General features: G+C 43.0%; 1 protein-coding gene across 2 annotated transcripts in view; it reads right to left on the bottom strand.

Annotated features, from left to right (window-relative positions):
- LOC124047576 (zinc finger protein GLI2-like) overlaps window positions 1-15,422 on the bottom strand; it is a 161,759-nt gene extending 146,337 nt beyond the window's left edge. The window contains exon 1 of one of the 2 annotated variants that reach the window (XM_046367897.1): window positions 14,958-15,422. Coding sequence is in view for 1 of the 2 variants with exons in the window: in XM_046367888.1 (XP_046223844.1) it covers window positions 15,225-15,257 (33 nt within the window). In the remaining variant the exon portion in view is untranslated. The remainder of the gene's footprint in view (window positions 1-14,957) is intronic. The other variant, XM_046367888.1, reaches the window with a different exon arrangement.
- Window positions 15,423-15,743: the final 321 nt, after the last annotated feature.

The raw sequence follows: 15,743 nt of genomic DNA, 5'->3' as shown, positions 1-15,743 counted from the left end.
CAGGGTACTGTAGGCTCAGGTAAAGGACTAAAGAGCTAGAAAGTGTGTTGCTTGGATAGAAGTGGCCCCAACTTCACCCCAATCCCCCCACAGCTCCACCATGCAGGTCTTTGGAGCCTCTCTCTGCCCCATTCCTCCCTCCCCTCCACTCACCGTCCCTGAAGACAGGGGTGTCAGGCTCTGACGGGACAGTACAGGTGTCAGGAACTGAACAGACAGATGGTGGATGAGGAGAACAAACAACAAGAGGTAATTTCTTCTCCTTCTTCCCTTCTTCTGGTTGGCTGGTCAGCCTAGTGCAGTGAGCGAACAGGATCGTGGCTCCCCCAGCCCCCTCCACTGACCCCCAGTCCACGTGACCACAGGCAGGGGACTCTATGGTGCTGGGTGTTGGTGGGATAATCCCCTATACAGGACTCCCAGACTCCTTTCTTGGATTTGTCCCTCTGCTGCCCCATACCCAATACCCCACCTCTCAGTGAGCGAGCCACAGTCTGGGTCCTGGGATAGTAAAAACGCTTTTTGTGTTGTCATTCTCCGTCTCTTCTTAAGGTCTTCTAGTCCTGATTTAAAAGGCATGTGTAAGCCTGTGTACGAGCCCATTAGAGAGTAGAGAGAATCGTGAGGATGGAGGGATAGGAGGGTAGCAATGTCTATACACAAGTGAGAGGAGACCCAGATGTTGTAGCAGTTCAGTTATACCCCATTATAAACCTTTCTTTCCCCTGGTTGGTGGTTATCTGACATTGTGTTCCAAATGGCACCCTATTCCCTATATAGTGCACTACTTTTGACCACAGCCTGGACTCGGTCAAAAGTGGTGCACTACATAGGAAATTTCATATATCTGCATGGGAAACATGTGTAAACATTGGGCGGCAGGTAGCCTAGTGGTTACGAGTGTTGGGTAACCGCAAGGTCGCTTGTTCGATTCCTTGAGCCGACAAGGATGAAAAATGTGTCGTTCTGCAAGGGAATTAACCCCCAAACAACAACTGCTTCCTGGGTCTCTCAATAACAAGTCTATGCTCACTGAGTCTGTACATAGTCAAGGATTTTCTTACTTTCAGGTCAGTCATAGTGCTCAGGTAATCTGCCACTGTGTACTCTCTGTCTAGTGCAAGGTAGCATTCTAATTTGCTGTTTTTTGGTTGATTCTTTCCAATGTGTGCATGTAGTTCCCGCTCTCTCTGTCTCACTAACATTCAACATATCCCCTTTCACTAACACTGAAAGGAATGAAAACAGATATCAAAGAGTCATCATCTATGAAGATTTGCAGACTCCTCTTCTGCACTCCTCTTCCGCCCCTTTCTTCCTATCTCAGGATGGTGATACTGATGCTGGTAAGATCTATCTCTCTCTCCTTCTCTCCTGTCTGCCCTCATGCAACCCAACCCTCTCTCTACCCTGGTGTAGTGTGATATATAGGGGTTTGACGCCCCTATTCCACCCTCAGATGTCTGGGCCGGTGTTGAACCCGCTTAGGTTTCAGATGTATGGTGGTCCTAAGGTGAGTTATTACCACCAGCAAAATGGGGTCTACTTCTTAGGGTTTTTGTGTCTTGTAAGTCAATATCTCTACCTGTACATGACCATCTGATCATTTATCACTCCAGTGTTAATCTGCAAAATTGTAATTATTCGCCTACCTCATGCCTTTTTCACACAATGTATATAGACTCCCCCTTTTTTTTCCTACTGTGTTATTGACTTGTTAATTGTTTACTCCATGTGTAACTCTGTGTTGTCTGTTCACACTGCTATGCTTTATCTTGGCCAGGTCGCAGTTGCAAATGAGAACTTGTTCTCAACTAGCCTACCTGGTTAAATAAAGGTGAAAAAAAAAATATATATATATGTATAAACACTGAGATATATTGTATGCTCCAAAATATAGAGCATACATGTTATACTAATACAATTGTTTAGAGAAAGACAGACATTATTATCTAAAAATGATGGATAATCCTGAATGAATCATGAATAATGATAAAATATATATATATATAATAAAAAATATATGCCATTTAGCAGACGCTTTTATCCAAAGCGACTTACAGTCATGTGTGCATACATTCTACGTATGGGTGGTCCCGGGGATCGAACCCACTACCCTGGCGTTACAAGTGCCATGCTCTACCAACTGAGCTACAGAAGGACCACAATGATGAGTGGTAAAAGCTACAGAGGGTCAAAGATCATACCCCCATGACATGCTTACCTCCCCTGGTAATGGTGAGAGGTTAGCAGGTCTTGGGGGTATGATCTTTGATGCTCTGTAACTTTCTCACTCATCACCATTCACTATTAATTCAGGAGTATCCGTAATCATGGTAGCATCAACATTAACATAGAAGTGTTTAGAAACACATTATATTCTTGTAAATATTTGTATGAACATGACAAGATTCAACCACTGAGACATAAACTGAACAAGTTCCACAGACATGTGACTAACAAATTGAATATTGTGTCCCTGAACAAAGGGGTCAAAATCAAAAGTAACAGTCCTACTCATGGACTGCACCAGATTGGTCAGTTCTTGCTGTGAGATGTTACCACTCTCTTCCAAAAAGGCACCTGCAAGTTCCCGGACATTTCTGGGGGGGAATGTTCCTAGCCCTCACCCTCCGATGCAACAGGTCCCAGACGTGCTCAATGGGATTATGATCCGGGCTCTTCGCTAGCCATGGCAGAAGACTGACATTCCTGTATTGCAGGAAATCACGCACAAAATGAGCAGTATGGCTGGTGGCATTGTCATGCTGGAGGGTCATGTCAGGATGAGCCTGCAGGATGGGTACCACATGATGGAGGAAGATGTCTTCCCTGAGATTGCCTGCAATGACAACAAGCTCAGTCCGATGATGCTGTGACACACCGCCCCAGACCAATGACGGACCCTCCACCTCCATATCGAACCCGCTCCAGAGTACAGGCTCATTCCTTCGACGATAAACGCAAATCTGACCATCACCCCTGGTGAAACAAAACCGCGACTAGTCAAGGAAGAGCACTTTTTGCCAGTCCTGTCTGTTCCAGCGATGGTGGGTTTGTGTCCATAGGCGACGTTGTTGCCGGTGATGTCTGGTGAGGACCTGCCTTACTACAACAGGCCTATAAGTCCTCAGTTCAGCCTCTCTCAGCCTATTGCGGACAATCTGAGCACTGATGAGGGATTGTGCGTACCTGGTGTATCTCGGGCAGTTGTTGTTGCCATCCATTACCTGTCCCACAGGTGTGATGTTCGGATGTATCGATCCTGTGCAGGTGTTGTTACACGTGGTCTGCCACTGCGAGGATGATAAGCTGTCTGTCCTGTCTCCCTGTAGTGCTGTCTTAGGCGTCTCAGAGTACGGACATTGCAATTTATTGCCCTGGCCACATTTGCAGTCCTTGCAGCATGCCAAAGGCATGTTCACGCAGATGAGCAGGGACCCTGGGAATTTTTCGTTTGTGTTTTTCAGAGTCAGTAGAAAGGCCCCTTTAGTGTCCTAAGTTTTCAGAACTGCAAGCTGTTAGTGTCTTAACGACCATTCCACAGGTGCATGTTCGTTATTTGTTTATGATTCATTGAACAATCATGGAAAACAGTGTTTAAACCCTTTACAATGAAGATCTGTGAAGTTATTTAGATTTTTACGAATTGTCTTTGAAAGATAGGGTCCTGAAAAAGGCACTTTCTTCTTTAGCTGAGTTTATATATATTTTATTTAACCTTTATTTAACTAGGCAAGTTATTACCACAACATAATCTGTAACACAATGAAAACAAACTGCAAACGCATCCAACAAGTTTGTAGTCACAAGCTTGATGTAGTCATTGCGTGCTATGAATATAAGATCAAATGTATAATTCTTTAGATTTTAATCGATAAGAATCTTTAGGGGTGCCAATAATTTCATTGTATATCTGTAATGAGTTTTTGTTATTTTTCCTGTGAATACTTTACTGTATATGGCCTAACTGCAGAGTGCAGACTACGGTCTCTCTGCATGTACAGAGATCCTCCATGCACTGTTCTGATGTACTTCTTATAGTCAAGATGTTCACCTCCTCTCTACAGTCTGGCTTTCAGGAAATACATGCCCATTTCTGTTAACTTCCAGCATTAGCTAGCTAGCTAGCTAACATTAGGCTATAACTTGCAATGCAAATGGCTCTGAGATACGAATAATATTACTACACAGATCATACACTTAACGTTATCTAGCGAGAGAGCCAGCTAACATTAGCTAGCTAGCTAACAGTACACTTTAACATAAAATGAAAACAACTTTTTGACTGAATTAGATATGTGTAATATCTGAAAATGTAGCTTGCTAGACTATCCTACCCGAAAGTATACATGGATGGAAACTTCTCCCTCTCTGTCACAAATGCCATGGTTGCCTTAAGTTTGAAGATGTAATCTGGAGACAGGTGTTTTATACAACAGCCTTCTGTTTGTTCTCTTTTCGACTCTGTCTGCATGTATGCAATAAAACGCCAGAATTTTCTCCATTTCCTTAGCTATCATATTCTAATTCCACTGTGCATTACACTGATTTCCAAACTCGGTCCTCCAGAAAGTGGAGAACAACACCTTTGCAGTATCTTTCAAAAAAGACGTGTTAGAAAGGATTACCTACACATACTGACCAGCTCATGTTATAGATAGAAGTGTGCTACATGGCAGACCAATCCAAAGTAAACTCTCTGCATGCAGTAGCCTACCCATTATCTCAGCTAATCATGGCTAGCGGGAAGGCTACTGGCTTTTTCTGTGGATAAATCAACGATGCTCGTAATTGAACAATTTTATTCATATTTACAGATGGCATACAAGTTTGTTATTAAGGCACATGAAACTTTGATTTAAAAATTTACGTTCAAATGGCTCTCCTGTGACGTAGTCATGCGCGACATATGCCTAGTTTCCTGAAATTAGTCAAATATGGGCACTCATTCTGGAATGGGAAATCATTTAATATAAAATAATGGCAAGGGACTTATAAGCATATCTTGTCTGCTAAATGAACAAGCCTACAGCCTCTGGAATGGCACTTAGCCAGATACCATACAGTAGGCCAACTCATATTCACGTTATCTGAAATAAATGTTTCTTCATAAGATATTGTTTCTTTAGACCTTATTAAAATAAATAATGGATTTATTGTGATGGTGTATATTCAATTGATTTATTAGAATTTTTTAAATCTAGATGTTCCAAAAGCAGCGAATCAGTGGCTTGTATGGCTTGTATGGCTTGTATGGCTTGTATGACTTGTATGCGTGGAGGCCTGGAGATGCTAAATTTGCATGACAATAACAGGCTGACAAAATGTCATGAACGCCACAGCCCTAACTGGAACACTCTGTCGTACACGTCGATCCAGAGCATCCCAAACATGCTCAATGGATGACATGTCTGGTGAGTATGCAGGCCATGGAAGAACTGTAAAATGTTCAGCTTCCAGGAATTGTGTACAGATCCTTGCGACATTTAACCATGCATTATCATGCTGCAACATGAGGTTATGGTGGTGGATGAACAATGGGTCTCAGGATCTCGAACATTGGCCCCTCCGTGCATTTAAATTGCCATTGATAAAATACCAATGTATTTGTTGTCCGTAGCTTAAGCTACGGACCATAAAATGTTGTGTGCCCGAACAAAATGTTGTCATAATATATGCACAAACTATTTCCGAACTGTTTTGTCTGGGAAGCATGTGGATGCTTTTAGACAAGGGCACATTCTATATGGGGGAATCACTGTCTCAGAACAACATTCACCCCTGAAAACCTTTGACGCCCTGGTTTAAAAAGGGCACAGGTTAAAATATATGGTGGAACAGGAACTGGCAGCATTCATTAGTCATTTGCGTGACTCAGACGCAGGAAGGAATATCTGTTGTATGACTTGTCATATAGATAGGTGTCCTCCTGGTCAGTGAACCGAGAAAGGAAACTATTGCCCTAACATGTTCACAAAGGAAGCTTGAGTCAACTGACAGTAGATCTATAATTTGAGCAGTCATATTAGAGGAAGATCAGATTCTAACAGTGAAGAGAAATAGTGAAAGGTGCTACGGTATATACTGTATGCCCATTGCCCAGGCTAGGAGGGTACTACTATTACTGTCTTAACAAGTTCACAAAGGAAGCCTGAGAGAACTGGCACTTGACTATAAACCTTATTTGCTATAAGTGCACTACTTTTATCCAGAGCCAGGTCAAAAGTAGTGCACTAAATAAGGAATAGGATGCCATTTTCGGATTTTGACTATGAAAAAAATACTTGTACACACTGTACATTCACGGAGTAAGGTACACTAGATCTCGTGTCCTGTTCTTAGTAGCTGGGAGGCAATCAGTCAGTCACTCAGAGGCCATGTTCATCCAATGATCCCCAGAATGAACAGATGTACACAGACGAGTCCTGTGGATGAGCTGTTCCCTTTAACCCACCCTTCCCCACCACCACTCGCTGCATGCAATATCCTGTGGTCGATCTCTTTATATAAAACAGATGTAAAGACTCAAACACAATCGCCTGAGAAATGTCATAACTGTTTTTAGGGGGTAGATCAGCTTTAATATTGCAGATAGATTGTAGCTTCCATCAATGCAATTGTCTGCATAATTTTCATTTGATACGTTACAGCCTTATTCTTAAATGTATTAAATAAAAAGAATCCTCAGCAATCTACACACAATACCCCATAATGGCAAAGTGAGAGAAATAACAGAAATACCTCATTTACATAAGTATTCAGACCCTTTGCTATGAGACTCGAAATTGAGTCCACCTGTGGTAAATTCATTTGATTTGGAAAGGCACACACCTGTCTATATAAGGCCCGCAGCGTAGCCTAGTGGTTAGAGCGTTGGACTAGTAACCGGAAGGTTGCGAGTTCAAACCCCCGAGCTGACAAGGTACAAATCTGTCGTTCTGCCCCTGAACAGGCAGTTAACCCAGGCCGTCATTGAAAATAAGAATCTGTTCTTAACTGACTTGCCTGGTTAAATAAAGGTAAAATTAAAAATTAAAAACAGTTGACAGTGCATGTCAGAGCAAAAACCAAGCCATGAGGTCGAAGGAATTGTCCGTAGAGCTCAGAGACAGGATTGTGTCGAGGCACAGATCTGTGGAAGGGTACCAAAAAATGTTTGCAGCATTGACGGTCACCAAGAACACAGTGGCCTCCATCATTCTTTAAATGGAAGAAGTTTGGAACCACCAAGACTCTTCCTAGAGCTGGCCGCCCAGCCAAACTGAGCAATCAGGGGAGAAGGGCCATGGACAGGGAGGTGACCAAGAACCCATGTTCCTAGAATTCCTCTGTGGTGATGGGAGAACCTTCAAGAAGGACAACCATCTCTGCAGCACTCCACCAATCGGGTCTTTATGGTAGAGTGGCCAGACAAAAGCCACTCTTCAGTAGAAGGCACATGACAACCCGCTTGGAGTTTGCCAAAAACACATAAAGGACAGACCACGAGAAACAAGATTCTCTGGTCTGGTGAAACAAAGATTGAACTCTTTGGCCTGAATACCAAGCGTCATGTCTGGAGGAAACATGGCACCATCCCTACGGTGAAGCATGGTGGTGGCAGCATCATACTGTGGGGGTGTTTTTCAGCAGCAGGGACTGGGAGACTAGTCAGGATCGAGGGAAAGATGAACGGAGAAAAGTACAGAGAGACCCTTGATGAAAACCTGCCACAGAGTGCTCAGTAACCGCAGACTGGACAACGACCCTAACAGGACAACGACCCTAAGCACACAGCAAGAAAACGCAGGAATGGCTCCGGGACAAGTCTGCTGCACTGAAAGTAAAGGGGCTGAATAATTTTGCACACCCAATTATTCCGTTTTTGATTTGTTAAAAAAGTTTGAAATATCCAATAAATGTCGTTCCACTTCATGATTGTGTCCCACTTGTTGTTGATTCTTCACAAAAAAAATACAGTTTTATATCTTTATGTTTGAAGCCTGAAATGTGGCAAAAGGTCGCAAAGTTCAAGGGGGCCGAATATTTCGCAAGGCACTGTATATAAATGTTCTAACTGTGATCACTTCAATTTCTTACTATGTAATTACATAGGGGTTTGTGTGTTGGGGAGTTTTGTTATGTTATGGCAGTAACAAGCAAATCATTGTGCTAAAAACGATAATCATACAAGCACTTGATCAAGTTATGTCAGTTCCCATCTGCTCAGGAGAGGAGAACCTACAGATGATCATATCATTCTATGGGAGAAACCCTCAGCTCAGATCAGCTGTCATTTGTGCCACATTGCTGAGTCGGCTTCGTTCTTTCAGTAGCATTTGGGGCCATTTATCCTAAATGTGTTGTTACAACTCATTCTCAACAGTAACAGCTGTCAATATTCTCACCAGGCCCCTTAGGCAACAGCGGGTGGTGTGGGTGGTATGGTGTGCGCATATATGTGCATCCCTTTGAATCAAAGGCAATAACCTACAGTTGTCATTTGTTCTTCCAAGTTTATCTATTTAATGATGACACATCCACATTGATATTACAAGAGATTATCATTCTAATATAAGTGCTTTTGAAAGCAGACTTTATCTTTGATGTGTGTGTGTGTGTGTGTGTGTGTGTGTGTGTGTGTGTGTGTGTGTGTGTGTGTGTGTGTGTGTGTGTGTGTGTGTGTGTGTGTGTGTGTGTGTGTGTGTGTGTGTGTGTGTGTGTGTGTGTGTGTGTGTGTGTGTGTGTGTGTGTGCCGGCAGTCTGTCAGCTGTTCCTCAGCTCGGACGCCTTGGTTACAAGGGGACAGCCCTAGCTGTTGTCTGAGGCCCTTGTGTGTGGGGGGTCAATGTCCTACCAGCTGCCACAAGCACACCAAGAGGTGCGATGACAACCTGGAAGCCACACTGAGCCAAATATGCCTGGTTAAGCAATCAGCCTAGCATGTACTTCAATTGTCAGAACATGTCCGTCTTTTACAAGCGATGATTCAGAAGTATTGACACTTAGCGACTCTTTGAGAATGATAACAAAAGGTGTAAAGACCGGCCACCCACACATGAGATGTTAGTAATAGGTACGTTAAAACCACAAGAGTTCTTAATGGTCTTTTCCAATCTGTCTCTTTTAAGGAAGTTCCACACTTTTCTCAACACTGAGGATAAGGAGCTCGGGGATACTGTTACAGTTCTGCCATGACCGCATTCATGCCGATTCTACTCTGAACACACATTGCGCAACATATTTGTTGCATTATATTTGAAAAGTCTTACATGGTTCAAGTTACTCAGAGAAGACAAATGCAGCATGCATCCACATACGATCCTTGTCCCGTCAGGTTCTCCCATCTAATGAGAGGATTCCAAAACAAACCACCTCAAAATGGACTGAACCCAGAACCAGAGTTCTGTTCTGAGCCGGAGAGAGGCCGACGCAATGGCGACAGGCAAGCAATGAGCTAGTGGACATGTGGGAGTTGGTGTAGAACAGGGCTCTCCAACCCTGTTCCTGGAGAGCTACCATCCTGTAGGTTTTAGCTCCAACCCTAATCTAGCACACCTGATTCTAATAATTAGCTGGTTGATAAGGTGAATCAAGTTAGTTACAACTGGGGTTGAAAGAAAAACCTACAGGAGGGTAGCTCTCCAGGAACAGGGTTGGACATCCCTGGTGTAGAAGAACCAAATGGTTTCTTTGCAAGCAGCTAAATGCTTTCAATGCGCTCCCCTCGTCTCCTAGTTTAACACAGAGGAGTCTGTGGCCTGGCACAAAGTAAGGCACTTAATATTTCTCATCATATGGAATGTAATACGATTACATTCAGCCCCTATGGGCAAGTCAGCAAGTCAACTTTGCTTTGTAGCTACGGGAGGCCTTTGGATAAATCATAACTTACATCTGAGGCCTCTCCCCTTTCTCAAAACCCCAGTGTTGGAAGCACAAACAGAGCATGCACACGCCACACACACTCACACACACACTGTTGAATATGCTGCGTGTTCTGCAAGCGGCCTCTCTATAGACCTGACGCTCTGCATCAGATTAAAGCCCACGGCAAACACTGAAGACAATACACCATTGTCTGGGAGTCCATGTCAGTCTTAGGAACAACCAACACAGTGAATCTGGTCATTCATTGACAATGGCGAGTAAGATAGGAGAAGACACAGTGGTGTTAATAATGATACTCTGTCTGGGCTGCTGCCAGCTGCTGTGAAAGGAAAGTTTCTGTGATGGAACCGCAGATCATCTTGTTACCCTGGCTAACCCGCTATAGGAGGTGATTAGCAGTAGGATCAAGGCAACCCTCTCAGATTAACCACATGCTGAGCTCAGATCTCTCCAGTGTCCGCCAGGCTTGGTGTTGGTTCAGAGCGTTAGGACGAACAAGAAGTAAGGAGAACCAGGCACATGGTTCGGCTACATTTGGCTATATATTATTACGATTATATATATATATATATATATATATATATATATATATATATATATATATATATATATATATATCTTGGTGCCAGTGGACTGGAAAAGCTTGACTGGTAGTGTACTGGAATCCAAACACAACTCATGTTTTTTTCTCAAGGCATTTAGCTGGTTGAGCAAAGTGGGCCGGTCCAGTTGTGGTTATCTCTGTGTTAGCGCAGAGCTCTGCAGCTTAAACCCAATGGTTTATTTTAGGGTGAAGTAATGAAATAAATGTTGTGTCCACCACTCCAACTGGCTAACTTGCTTTGACCTATAGAATCACTGCTAAAAGCCTGTGTTTGGAGAACTCTGGCCGTGGGGCTGGGTATCGTTTCAAAATGTCATGGTGTTGACACATCATATATAACACAATGTAAATTGTATACATGATTTAATCTGTTGAAGTTTCATTCCTTTCTCCCTCAGAGAACAGTGTGAAGGCAGGCTGGGACTACAGAGTTATGAAGTCCAGAGGCCCCAAAGTCGTACCCTACTCCCTATGTAGTGCACTTCTTTTGACTCGGACCATTGTTAAAACTAATGCACTATAAAGAGAATAAGGTGTCATTCCGGTTACACCCCTGGAGTCCAAAGGCCCCCAAAATATCCCCACTTTGGTGAGTGTTATTGTGACTGACTGTGAGAATTTAGTTAAATAAATGGGTAGGTCTAGAGGAAATAGATCATTAGGCGTTGTTGCGTGACTTACAGAAACCTGGAAATAGTGTTTCCTCGAGAGAAACCATGTCCTCCTTAATTGTAGCCTAGCTTCTTGCTTTTTGATGAGGGCGACTCACTGTGCCTCCCGCCTCCAAAGATTGATGACATCAATCATGATGTAATGAGGTTGTCAGTGATTTTACCATACAGCGCTTAAATGGCTAGTTAAAACCACATTGGACTCTCTCCTTTACTTTTATTTACAATTACGTGTTTTTTTACAGAGGAGGCCATACATGGTTTCCCATTTTCTTTCGATAACAACAGATGTAAATTCTCTCAACCTCACATTCCATGGCACTGTGTGTCTTAGTAAGGACTCGTTCTCATGGCTGGCCCTGTGAGAGATGGAGAGGGGGGTGAGGTGGGGTCTACGTACTCACTCCTAGGCCTAGCTGGCCCTGTGAGAGATGGAGTGGGGAATGAGAGGGGACAAGGCCAGGCAGGGCAAGTTGCTACTCTCCCTCTTCCAGACCGGATATGATGTGATCCTATTTAACCCCAGACACTTGAAAGAGAATGAGCCAGATGCCTCGAGGGTATGGTATAACAGACACTAAAAAGCCTTGATTGTGTCCACTTGCCATCCCAAGCCAATGCAGAGAGGAACTCAAAGAGGGACCCTGAAAACAAATGAATGTAGCTTCTCTGCCGACTGCCGTCACTTCACTGGTCCCTGTGTTTTCCCCTTCCCTCCACCTTCCCCCTCATCTCAAGTACAGCCTCGCTGTAAGAAGAGTGCGCCGTGGCGGACTAGAATAGTTCAACACATAGATGTCTTTTTACAGCTCCCTAAATGGCCATTAAATGCCCATCAATTGAGCTCCAGACATGAGTGTACTTCAGCCACCCTCCAACCCCACACAGCCCCCCCGGCCTGGGCTGAAGGAAGGCTGCAAGGTCCTGCTAGACACCCAGTATTGTCCAACACTCTCAAAGTGGTGTCTCCGACGGGTCTAGAATGATAATGCTCTTTTCACTCGGTGGCAACCACTCGTTGTACACAACGTCAGAGGTATACGTCATCTAGTAGGGAAACAGTGTTGGGCTCAACAACGTGTTGCAAAACATACAGCAGGCTTAACAACACTGGTGGGAAGGTGCCATGTTCATTTTCTTTTACAGCAATGGAAATATGAAAATATAGTTTAAATGCACAGTAGGGCATCTTGGATATGATTCAACCATCAACGATTTGCCTATATTAAAACGGTGTGGTTTGTAATCATAATGGCCTAATATAACCACGTAATACGGCCATCAGAACAGAAACATAATTGTGGGAAAGCAGCCATTCTGGGAAACATGTCAACTATAGAGATACAGCAGCTGTAGTTCTTTCTTTTACATCAAGTAGATTTCTAGACACAACAACTTTCTCAACTCTATACCTGCAACATTGGCTTTTCTCCTGCTAGAATCTCTGAGCAGTTTAAAGGGACTGCAATCTAGGAATGCCATGCTGTAGTAAATGGCTTTATCAGAACAGTATATTATCTTAGCTCACTGAGGTGTGAGAGGAGAGAGAGAAAGAGAGAGACAAGAAAACTCTTGTTCTTTTCAAAAAAAAATGTTGTCCTCTCTATAGGGGGAGGTCTGTCCTCTTCCTGTCCTTCTCAGAGTCATTCAAACTGACCCTCCTGCATACTAGACCTCATCAGAATGTGTGTTTTTAAGTCCCCCCACCTCTCCTCCTTTCCCTTTTCCAGTATTCGGTTCATTACATTTCTGCAGACTTCCAGAGAAGAAAAACGGCAGATCAATAAAGTAGGGAGAGCTGTGGAGGGACGTGTGAAAGAGAGAAACAGAGGGTAAGGGGAACATAGAAAAGAGAGAGAGGCTGGCTCTGGCTTGGGAGATGAAAGTGACATCGCCACCATGGGTTTCAGAGCCTAGAGAAAAGAACCCCAAGCAGAGCTTGAATAGGCTGAATAGCCCCATCATTTATTTACATTCTTTCACTCTCCCCAGGCCTGACTGCTGGAACTCTTCATTGAGCACAATGGCAAATGCACTAAAACTTTTTTCTTATGCTAATGTTCCCGCAACTGCATGGGCATCAACGCATTAAATTAAAATCACACTCATGGTGGACACACAGACATGTATCCACCATGCGCGACACAGACATGTATCCACCATGCGCAACACAGACATGTATCCACCATGCGCAACACAGACATGTATCCACCATGCGCAACACAGACATGTATCCACCATGCGCAACACAGACATGTATCCACCATGCGCAACACAGACATGTATCCACCATGCGCAACACAGACATGTATCCACCATGCGCAACACAGACATGTATCCACCATGCGCAACACAGACATGTATCCACCACGCGCAACACAGACATGTATCCACCATGCGCAACACAGACATGTATCCACCATGCGCAACACAGACATGTATCCACCATGCGCAACACAGAAATGCATACCACCACGGAGGCTTTTTTGCAAGAGTCAGAGCTTTTTCCTTGAGCATTTGTCTATTCTTACTTTTCGTTTCTTTCTTTTCACTGTTTTCTTTTCACTTCATTCTCTAGAGAACATACTATTGTTCCTTTGTAAAAATCCTGCAGTTTTAACATTCTTCAGTAAGCCCATGACATCAAATAACTTGAACCATTCCTTTCATCAGTTTTACATTTGAGTTGATGAATATCACCGATTTAAGGAATGCATTTGACATTTAAACTATATCCTTTGAATTGATATACAATCCTAAAACCATGTCTATTCCTTTTTATTTGTGGTTCTATAGCTGATCTGAGACCAAAACGAGGATGAAAATGGTGTCGATATTATTAGTTCAGGCGTGAGCCTAGGGATTATTAGCACACACTCTAGATGGGTAAAAGACAACAGTAAATACAGCTGTTTTTACCTGCACAAAAGCGTCAAGTGTTTGTTGATTACTCAGGCTACAGTGCAAACAGGCGAACAACTGAGAATTTTTCAACAATAAGTACACAACTCCGACTGACATAGGAGATTCAAGGAGGTGCCCTTAATTGCACAGCATGTCAAGCACTTCAAACATTTATTGCAAGTTTTTAAATGAGAGGGATCTTGAAATAATCAGTACACGAAGTGAAGTGAGTGCACACTTGAGCACCAATCACTTTCTTTTACGTCAACTTGTAGCCACTGTGTTTAGGCCTACAGCCAGTCTGCCACAAACGTTAGTGCGAAAAGCACAATTAAATTGGAATGTAGCCTATGAAATGTGTCAATCTGAAACCACTCAAAATGATGATAGACAAGACAACAACATTTGGGAACACATGTCCCTAAACCTTCTATAGAAGTTAAAACTTCCAGAAATATGCACAAAATGTATTGCAAAATAAAAGTTACTGTTTACATCGAACTTTGCACACATTTTTAGGATCATATTTAAAGATGCAGTGTATCACGATAGGTATTGGCTACTACTCTGCTGGGCATTTGGAAGTCAGTAGAAGGGTTGACGCCGCGGCTTTCAGAACACATCTCTTCGCATATGGATCAAGTTGCAAGACAGAATGTTTTGGATTCCAATGTCAGTTAAGTTCAAAGTGCAAATGTGATGTGGAGTTACCCAAACCCCATCTGTCCTTGACACGCAAGATTATTCAATGTGACTGCAGGATAGTGGTTTACATTTAAACATATATAGCTTGTCTATCGCATTCAGCATCAAGAGGTTTCAAATAAGAAATTAATTATTTGTTTTAAAATGTCTCCAAGCTTGTCATCTCGGCTAGTCTACACCACAACAAAAACTTTCCTTACCTTGAATAGTTTCTCTTTAGACCCCGATGCTGTTTTTTTCTCACTTTGTTCGAAATACTCTGCAAGTATTTCGAGAATTAGGTTTAAGTGTACTTTTTCAAGGAAAACAGCCGAGGCCGGCTATGTACTTTAAGAAAAGTTTGAAAGTCTATTCAAAGTTCGGAACACGGCATCCCTCGGATAACTCATTTAACACGGAGGAGCGCAATTACTCGCATCTAACTTTTACAATCCATCATCTTCAAGCGGTAACGTTTTCTCACTCACCTTTGAGTTTTTACATAAGAAAGCGCATGACATGTCTTCGCCAGAATACGTGGCTGAAAATGTAAACTAAAACTATATTTTAATCGACAGTTGTTCTAGACATGCGGTGGTGAGATCTTCAAGCTGATCTGTTTTCAATCCGATCCCCTCTTTCTCTCCCCCTCTCTACCCTCCACCTCCTCCGTGCTCCCTGTTGAGTTGAGCCATTTGCTGCTCCAGATGGGCCGGACTAACTCATTCCAGCAGTTGGACTCAGGTACAAGTTAGATAAAGTTTAATTATTGTTCGATTTCACAGACTTCAGGCAGGAACGTTACTGGGAGATAATTTTGTCAGATACACATTGGCTATTCAATTGAGAATAGGAGCATCATTGCAACTGACTAGGAAATCACCCAACTGCCCCCCCCCCTCATATAAACGTATTTTTGTCCATAACATATTTTTGGGTAATTGATATCTTCTTCCCCATCTCCATTTGTCTTGGCATATCCTCACAGTGGCAACACTGATGTAATC

This window comes from Oncorhynchus gorbuscha, linkage group LG01, assembly GCF_021184085.1.
Source record: "Oncorhynchus gorbuscha isolate QuinsamMale2020 ecotype Even-year linkage group LG01, OgorEven_v1.0, whole genome shotgun sequence".
NCBI classification, from domain to species: Eukaryota; Metazoa; Chordata; class Actinopteri; order Salmoniformes; family Salmonidae; genus Oncorhynchus; species Oncorhynchus gorbuscha.
Note: the sequence above shows the minus strand (reverse complement) of the source record. Positions and strands in the feature narration are given on the sequence as shown.